We start from the raw sequence: 9424 nt of genomic DNA on the forward strand, positions 1-9424 counted from the left end.
CAATGAAAAAAAATCTATGGTTTCTATACACTTTCACGTCAAGATATGCAATATGAGACATAATCTTGAAGTCACTTCAACATTGTTTTAGGGGAAATTATAGTAAATAAGTTGAGAACTAGTAAAAGAAGTGAACTCAAATGTTATTCCTCTAATGTCTTTGCACACAAACCACTTATACTATCAAATCAAGCTAACTACAATAATCAGTTAAGAAAATTATCATTTTTGTAAGAACACAATTACATTACACTTAATCTAGAGTCTAGACAATACACTTTAACCTAAAAATGTGTGTATTTGACACCACAAGAGTTATGTAAAACTCTATAATAAGTCGGGATATCTAAAGGTTGAGATATTTCACATTCACATATGGTTTTGACCATGTGATGAAACTATAAAATAAAATAAAATGACAACTCTCATAATTTATAAAAATTTAGGCAAAGATATTTTGGAGAAGAGATTCAATCATTTTATTCAAGGAAGATCTATTTTATGTTGATTCTACTTACTTTTTCTCTTTAAGGTATCTATGATTGAGAGAAAATATTTTCTTGTAAAAGTGAATTCTTTTGAGAAAATGAATACCTAATGTTTAATTGCATATGGAAAAATGTCAAAGAGAGATGGTTTTCAGATTGGAAAATTTTATTGGCAGACTAAGAATTCTAAGGGTCCTCATACTTTTAGGGTACCTCTAGAATTAAAAAATAAAATAAAAAATAAAAAAAATTGTTTTGGGCTCTCCATGTCAAAAACAAAATTTTAAACTTTGGCCCACCCTTAGAGTTTGTTGGCGTGTCAATAAAACTTCCCTTTCCATTTAGGGGTAGGGTTAATGGCAAGAAAATAACACATTTTCCTTGGGGTTGGTTAGGAACTGTTTTCCCTCCAAAATGGAAATATGATTTTTTTTTTTTTGATGTAAAATAACATAATTACACACCTTTAAATTGTATTTTTTTTAAAAAGGAAAAAAATCATCATCCTATCGATTCCCCCTTCTACATACAATGATACAGGCCCTTAATGATAGGAAAATGATTGATTGCCTGCGTTAGACACTTAGTTCTTGTAGCTCGAGAAAATAAATCTATGATTATCTGTGCATTGTCAGGTCAGTTCAGTGTTAAATCCAGTGTCCAACACAGGCAGTGTAGCACGACTCTTAATAATATTAGCAGGGAAATGGGAGAAGAAATGTGAAAAGTTGCCAGAAAGGACAACGATGTACAAGAATGAAGAATAGTATACTGATGTGCGGGAGTCCAACCTATGACTATTTTAAAAAATTTAATGATATTTGAGACTCTCCATCAAACATATTTCTAAGATCGAAGAAGATTGGATTACAAAATTAATTATAATTTTGAAGGAGAATCAATACAAAATTTCTAAGGAATCATTAAAAAAAAAAAAAAAGAAGAAGAAGACAGAATTAAGGGTCCAGTCAATATGTTCTGCTGCTAAGTTGGGATCATAATTTTTTTATATATATTTTTTTTTTTTAAGAAAATGAGAGCTAATAGCCGCCAAGGATGACCCACAACATGTATCAATCGCAGTTTTGACATTTTAACCTAAAGAAACCTTATTGGTTGTGGTCCTTCTTTTGTTTGGGTGTATGGACTTTGTATTTGTTTAACACTTTAACTATAGAGTCGTGATAATCTAGCTCCCCTCACCCTTTCATAACAGAATCATAAATCATTTGCCTTGGGATACACAAGAAAAAGATTTATGATTCTATGTGTCTTGGCCAATGATTTACGATTTTGTGATGGGGGCATATGTTAGAAAGGGATGTCAAAAAATCATTATTCTTAACTATTAGTTTAAAGTTAGTGATTTTTTTACACCACCTCTGACACACGTTCTCTAACATGACATGAGTTAGAATCATAAATTCTTTTTCTTGAGAAACACAATTATATATCCTCATAAATATGTGTAGTTGTATATCTCGTGAAAAAGAATCTATGATTCTAGTACATGCCAAGTTAAGGGGTGTGTGTGAAGGGGATTGTCAGAAAATCATTATTCGTAGAGTCATGATAATCTAACTTAGGCATGTAGCATTCTCAATGGACACCTCCGACATGATAGGCTTGGATACTGTAAATTTGATCTCTTCGAGATACAAATTATAATTTCTTTTATTAAGAATCATAATTCTGTCTCTCGAGAAAAGAAAATCTACGATTCTCGAACTTATCACGTCACGTCACGAGTGTCAATTAAGTTAATTATCCCGATTCTTATTCTTACTTGTAAGTTTAGGTTCTAGTCTCTATTGAGGAAGAAAGTCAAAGAGAACCTACCCTTGTGTGAGTTAGTCTAACACACTAACCTAATACTTTAGTATTATTTGATGTAATTTTCACATGCCGATAATTTAACAAAATAAAATAATAATAATAATGAGAGAAAGAGAAGAAGAGTCGTCCTGGTCACTTCGAGAAAAAATTTGACTTTTTAATCTCTGACATATAAAATCCATTCCAAATTATTCCACGACTGAAGGTGTAGACAACTATATAAAATCAAAACCCGAAACAAAGTATACGAAGTACATTCTTGCTGAACAGGCATTCTCTCGCATCCACGTCATCATCACCAATCAAGAGTCTCCAAGAAAATTTTGCTAACGATGGCCAAATATCAACAAAATAACAATAGGCCCACAATTTGAACGGTGAAGATTTCTTAGACGGTTGCCAATCTGACGAAATTTTGTGGGGCCCACATTTTAAACAAAACTACTGTTCTTCTTTCTGTTCTTGATGGGCCTTTAAACAACGGATAAACTCCAGCTGTATTTTTTTGCTTTTAGAGCGAAAATTGCGTTTTATAACTGTGGAAGAAACCCTAGCGAGCTTTTCTTCTGAGCTTTAATGGCGGTTTTGTGTAGTTTTTTGGTTTAAGGTCTCTTATTCTATATGGAGGTCATTAATGGAGGAAATCCAGAAATCATGTTTGTTGCTCAACCGATTGTTTTAAAAATTTTCTTCTCCGGTTTTGGCTCTATCTCCACATGTAAGCTTTCCTGTTGATGCGGAAAATTATTGATTTTTTTTTTGTTTTGCTTTTTCAAGCATTTTCAATGATTATTCAATGTGTTTTCTGTCAGATTGTTGCTATTACAAGCAAAAACGGTCAGAGAAGTAATCGATTGCGTTTCGGCAACAAGAAATGTTCTGTAATTTTGGTCCATTTTGAGTTCTTGCAGCTTCATTCTCTGTTCTTGATTTGTGGATTCTTCCCTGAGAGAGCTCGATCTGTGAGGAGAAGTAGTAATGGAAGTTTTTCGAACTTTAAGCGATTTGGAAGAACAGAGTTTCTTATCTTGAAGAGTTCTTGGAAGGTGAGGTAGCAGCTTCGATCTATCGCTTTAGTTAATTCTCGATTCCGTTATTCAGTAAAACTAAAAAGGAAAAAAAAAAAAAAAAGAACAAAAAAAAGCTTCATTTCTGTTGAAATTATACTAAAATAAGCATCTCTTCAGTTCAGACTGAAACGGCTAATGTTTAGGGAAATTTTCAGAAACGGCTCTAATTTTAATGATGAAACGCCACTAAATTAACTTTCTTTTACAGATCCTTCTTCTTGTTCTTCCATAAGCGCTTAGACTTGCGGTTTGGAGTGCTTGATCTCTCACTGATATTCTCAAAAGCAGTTCGATTGTTGGCGGAAATGGAAGTTTCGTTCATTTTCTTTGCGATTTTCTTACTAGGATCGCTTTCCTTGCATGGTAATGCCGATCCCATTGAAGATAAACAAGCTTTACTCGATTTTGTGAACAATTTCCCTCACGCTCGCGCCTTAAACTGGAATGAGAGCACTACTGTGTGCAACAACTGGACTGGAGTAAACTGTAGTTCCGATGAGTCTCGGATCATATCCGTTCGCTTGCCTGGAATGGGATTCCATGGCCCGATCCCTCCCAATACTCTCAGCCGGCTTTCAGCTCTTCAGATACTAAGCCTCAGATCCAACAGTATCACAGGCCCCTTCCCTCCTGATTTCTCCAACCTAAAAAATTTATCCCTTTTGTATCTTCAATCCAACCGTTTTTCTGGTCCATTGCCGTTTAATTTCTCGGTTTGGAAAAACCTCACGATTATTGATCTCTCATACAACAGATTCAATGGAAGCATCCCTTCTTCCATCTCAAATCTGACTCAGCTTACGGCTTTAATCCTGGCTAACAACTCACTTTCTGGAGAAATCCCTGATCTCCAAATCCCCAGTTTGCAACAATTAAACATAGCCAACAATAGCTTCAATGGGAGTATCCCGAAATCTCTGCAGAAATTTCCACCTTGGTCGTTCTATGGAAACAATGTTTCTAATCCTATTTCTCCTGCTCTTCCACCAACTTCTCCACAAGTTCCAAGATCAAAAAAGGCTGGAAAGCTTAGTTCATCTGCATTATTAGGAATCATAGTAGGCGGTTGTGTTATTGGGTTTGTAGCACTTGCTTTTCTGTTGGTTGTTTGCTGCTCAAGAAAAAAAGGTGAAAATGGATTATCAACGAAATCGCAGAATGCTGAAAGGTCACCAGAGAAAGCAATTGTAGGAAGCCAAGATGGGAATAATGGGCTTGTTTTTTTCGAGGGCTGTAATTATACATTTGATTTGGAGGATTTATTGAGGGCTTCGGCTGAAGTACTTGGGAAGGGAACATTTGGGACAGCGTACAAGGCAGTTCTTGAGGATGCAATCTCGGTGGTGGTGAAGAGGTTGAAGGAAGTGGGCGTAGGAAGGCGGGAGTTTGAGCAACAGATGGAGTTGGTTGGGAGAATTAGGCATGAAAATTTGGTTGAGCTCAGGGCATATTATTATTCCAAGGATGAGAAGCTTATGGTGTGTGATTATTACAGCCTGGGGAGCGTATCTGCGATGTTACATGGTATGGTGCTCTTCTCAATCTCTTTAGATGTTTATTTGTTAGTTCAAATTTTGTTACTTACCTTTTTGTCTTCACTATATTACTGAGAGTCTAGTTTATTGGTAATAATAATGTCTTTTTGGAAGTCAGTATTTTTTTTATAATTACGATAGCATTCCCTAACCTTATTTTTGGGTTCTATCTTATTTTTAACTTACTTTTTACCCTGTTGAATGGAAGATTACGGACGGGCATACTGATTTAGAGGAAATTAACAAAAATTTCTTTGAGTTATGTGGAATTTACTCATGATATGTTTTCTTTTTATTTCTAAAATGACTACTAGGAGCTAAGAAAATCTACTTCCAGTTGATGCTTGCTTTGAAGTTTGAACTTTCGATTATGAAGCATGATAGTATATCATAAACAATTCATTTCGTTTTTTCTCAGTTTGAAGCTTATGGTTCCTTGTTAAGTTTGGGCAGTTTGAGTATGAATACAACTTCCAAAGCTTCCCAAACCTTCCATTTCTTAAATTTGGACTTTGAGCAACCTCAAACATGGTTGGATTAAAGGGATTCTTTGTAGGCTAGACTTGATACTGGATATACCCTCTGTCATGTTGTCTCTTGACTCTCTTCCTTACCGATTGGTGTCGCTCTACGTAAGTGTGGTATTGAGAGTAGTAAGAATTAGTACCAGCTTCCGTCTTTCTAAAGATTTGGAGGATTACATGCACTTTTGAATGTTTCGATGGAGGATCTTGAAGTGAGAAATCTCTCAAAACATTAGCAGAGAAGCTCTGATGTTTGAGATAGGACATGGCTGGTTAACAAGCTTTGCCTGTGATCCATCAGCCAGTTGTGTATTAGATGGACTTGTGTGTTTTGGACTCTTGAGAACCTTTTTCTTTTTTGGGTGCATGGTACTTTTTTGATAGAACTCCCTACTTGAAAAAAACTTCCTTGAAAAGCCTTACAGATTAGAACTCTGCTGGGATAGGAAACTTAAATCATCTCAGCAACTTAAAAGAATTTTGGGTGTGTTTGAAATGAGAAAGTTGGCTACATTCAAGGTATTCACCAAATAATAATATTTCAGCTCCAAAATCTCCTCAAAAAAATTTTCATAGAGCACTACACTTTAGCTTTAGAAACATGGTCACACTTTAGAAGTAGAAACACAATCAAGTCAGACCGGTGTCATCAAAGTTGGTTCAGCAAAGGGATGACAAACATTGAGTCTAGTTCAACTTGACCAATTTTTTTGTGAGGACTTTAGAATGTTATGATACAAAGAAGTGATGTCAAAATCATATTGTCCGTTGGACATATTCTTGTATTAGGGGAGGAGCACATCACTTGTATGATGCAGATGATACTCAAGCACCCAATCCTATTGGTTCGATTCGTGTCTAGTTCAAATTGAATTTAGGGTTGAGCATCTCAGGTCTGAGCTGGGTTGGGCATGTGTTGAACATAGAGACCAGATTTGGAGATTTATCTTTTTAGCTCACTGATTTGATCGTGGTTTAATCACAACTTTTTTTTTTTGTAAATCACGTCTTTTCATTTTAAATCGAACTTCATGATTAAAAAAACAGAATTTGAAATATACAGAAGCAGCCAAGAGGATCTAGATGCCCTATTGAGGAGAAAAAGGGTACAAAAGAAGCAGAAAAAAGTCCAAAAAGATACAAATACCGAAAGCTAACAATCAAGTCCCATCTGAAAACAAATCCTAAAAAAAAGTCTATAAAGTTGGTAGTTATCATTGTCTATCGAAATAGCAAATTTTGACTATAATTCATTTAATTCCCTAACAAAAACCCTTTTTGTCTCTTCTGTTTCCAATTGCCTCAAAAGCTACCCTCAAGAGCATTACCTAGCCTAATTGAGAAACCAGTCTCAGTCCAACTATGACCAGGGATTGCTCAGTAAATAAGCTTGACTTTGCTGGAAAGTCAAAAAATTTCAGAGGCAAATATTAGATATTCTATCATGTTTGAACACCAAATCTTTTTTCTATGATATATATACTAGAAGCTTCCTGTGAAACGAGGTTCACTATTGTACAGCTCAATTCCCCCTCTAATGTGTTGGTAAATTTTGCAGGAGATAAAGGAGTGAATAGGATTCGTCTTGATTGGGATACCCGACTAACAATCGCGATTGGTGCAGCAAGAGGTGTTGCCTACATCCACACAGTAAATGGAGGGAAGCTTGTCCATGGGAATATAAAATCCTCCAATATCTTCCTCAACTCTCAAAACTATGGTTGTGTGTCTGATCTCGGCTTGAGTACACTGATGAATCAAGTGGGCCCAACTATGTCCCGATCTGCTGGGTACCGGGCCCCTGAAGTAATTGACACTCGAAAAGCAGCCCAACCATCTGATGTTTACAGCTTTGGTGTTTTGTTGCTTGAGCTCCTCACGGGGAAATCCCCAGTCCATGCTGCAGGTGCCGATGAGGTTGTCCACTTGGTCCGATGGGTCCAGTCTGTTGTTCGAGAGGAGTGGACTGCTGAAGTATTTGATGTGGAACTAATGAGGTATGCTAACATAGAGGAAGAGATGGTGGAGATGTTACAGATAGCAATGGCATGTGTAGTGAGAATGCCAGAGCAGAGGCCCAAAATGCAGGATGTGGTGAAGATGGTGGAGGATATCAGGCGGTTTGATACTGGAAACCGGACATCATCGGAAACCAAGTCAGAAAGTTCGACACCAGCACCAGCACCAGCACCAGCACCAGCACCAGCAGCACAGGCTGCAGAGACAGAAACTCTCTCTGCCGCACAGATTATTGGGACACAAAACATCTTGGCTGCAAAATGAGACAATATCCATGTATTTACCAGCCTGTTTATTTTTATGTCAATTCTTCCTTCTTGGCATTGCATTGTAGATGGCCATCCAAATGACAGACGGCCAGGATTGACAGTATCATTTTCATTTTCCTTCATTACTTATTTTTTTTCTTTATTGGTCAGAATTCATGATAAGGTTAGGCTTATCAACTTGAACCCATGTGGGGTCGAGTCAAGCCGGAGATGGGGGTATCCTGATGCATCAGATGGTAAGTTGGCTTGTGTTTTTCAGATTTGGTGCCATGGATTGATTAATACATCTGAAATAACCTGTGATCTCTTTTTCTTTTTATGGGGTTTTATTTTTTACATTTTACAGGAAGAATGATTTTTGGAGCTGGTAAGATCAAAATCTGATTGGATTCCAAGCATTTGATCTAGACTCTTATTGGTAATTGAGAAAATGGGATTTTACTAAAAGATTCTTATAGAACCTAATTAAATAGCCTACACAACTGCACTACCTCCTTTTAACATGTACTGAAATTGTTGAAGGTGCTCACTTAGCTAAATTGGTAAATGCCTGTGGAGAGCTGGTCCCACGACCTAGGTTCAAATCTCATTGCCTAGCTAAAAACAAAAAAAAAAAAAAAAATGTACTGAAATTGTAATGCGTAGCATATTTTCTCATCAGACCTTTAGAAGTGGAGCTCTTGAATTTGAATCCCTCTTTAAGGGCCACTTGTACTTATCCTAAAATTACTTAGTGCATGATGGGGTTTGGATTGCACGTGCTCCGAGGAATAGTCAAATGTTCTAAGATGCTCGGATACCTCATCCCCCACCCCAACCCTTCAAAAAAAAAAAAAAAAAATCGTTAGGCTCTCACATGTTGCAAGTACGGCATGTAAGTTGTGGGATCTTTCATTAGATCCTTAAATCTCAGTGTGACTACTGACATGAATATGATTGTTGCATATTAGAAATGCTAAAAAGAACCCATTAACTACCTATTGTGTGATTAGGGTCAAAGACTTTTATTTTCATTATTCAACTCTTCGTTTGTAGTGTTTCTTTTACACCATCTTGTGGATTTTAAGTTCATATAGAGGAAGATTGTGTCAGATTGGCAATTGGTGTAAAAGACTTAGCCACCCCCTGACATGAATCTTGATCCTTCATTTCACTTGGTTCGTTGGTTTTAGAAAGAATTTGATTCAATAGGATATCATCCCAAGGATTTGGGGTCAGCTACACTACCCATATAATGTTTCCTTGATATTCATGGGTGGAGTTACAAACCCTCCACTCACACGCACAAAATTAAAATAAAAATAAAAAATTACATTCTCTTCTTGTAAATTTGATAATATTGACAGTTGACCCACCCCAATTCTTGAATGAGGCCTTCTCTTATAGACTTACAAGAAAGGACCTAAATGCCTTTTTCTACCACTTCTACCAAAAAATCCATGAATCTTCACCTCAAAACCATTTATCTTCAAGTTCTTCAACCTTATCGGGCAACTATAGTTGGCCCCCACTACAAGGAAATCCTGGTTCCGCCTAATATTTCGTTTCCAATCCCAAGCCCGAATAAAGGAGAGTTGTGTCAAGTTGGTAATGGGTGCAAAAATCAGTCACCTACTATTATGAATCCCAATAAGAGTAAACAATAATAGATATACAAACATGATAGTGGATGTGAGTAGACTT

General features: G+C 36.5%; 1 protein-coding gene across 4 annotated transcripts; it reads left to right on the forward strand.

Moving 5' to 3' along the window:
• Window positions 1–2807: 2807 nt before the first annotated feature.
• Window positions 2808–8369, forward strand: LOC147389897 (putative inactive receptor kinase At4g23740). 4 transcript variants are annotated; one of them, XR_015170557.1, is made up of 6 exons: window positions 2808–3042; window positions 3137–3370; window positions 3603–4918; window positions 7012–7748; window positions 7892–7977; window positions 8088–8369. XR_015170557.1 is itself a non-coding variant. In XM_086418085.1 (5 exons), exons 3-4 carry the CDS (start codon window positions 3700–3702, stop codon window positions 7734–7736), a joined length of 1944 nt encoding a protein of 647 aa, XP_086274211.1. In that variant the 5' UTR covers window positions 2808–3042; window positions 3137–3370; window positions 3603–3699; the 3' UTR covers window positions 7737–7748; window positions 7892–8058. The 4 variants fall into 4 exon arrangements, 3 of the variants coding, with proteins under 3 accessions (XP_086274211.1, XP_086274210.1, XP_086274212.1); XM_086418085.1 differs by lacking the exon at window positions 8088–8369 and having other exon boundaries at window positions 7892–8058; XM_086418084.1 differs by lacking the exon at window positions 8088–8369 and having other exon boundaries at window positions 7012–8058.
• Window positions 8370–9424: the final 1055 nt, after the last annotated feature.

The sequence above is a fragment of the Akebia trifoliata genome, chromosome 12 (assembly GCF_017979445.1).
Source record: "Akebia trifoliata isolate Shusen 1 chromosome 12, ASM1797944v1, whole genome shotgun sequence".
Classification (NCBI taxonomy): Eukaryota; Viridiplantae; Streptophyta; class Magnoliopsida; order Ranunculales; family Lardizabalaceae; genus Akebia; species Akebia trifoliata.

Excerpts from the sequence above, each read along its gene's own strand:
- LOC147389897 (XM_086418084.1), top strand. The coding sequence starts at position 3,700 with ATGGAAGTTTCGTTCATTTTCTTTGCGATTTTCTTACTAGGATCGCTT. Across the intron at positions 4,919-7,011 it reads CGTATCTGCGATGTTACATG|GAGATAAAGGAGTGAATAGG; the intron begins GTATGGTGCTCT and ends TAAATTTTGCAG.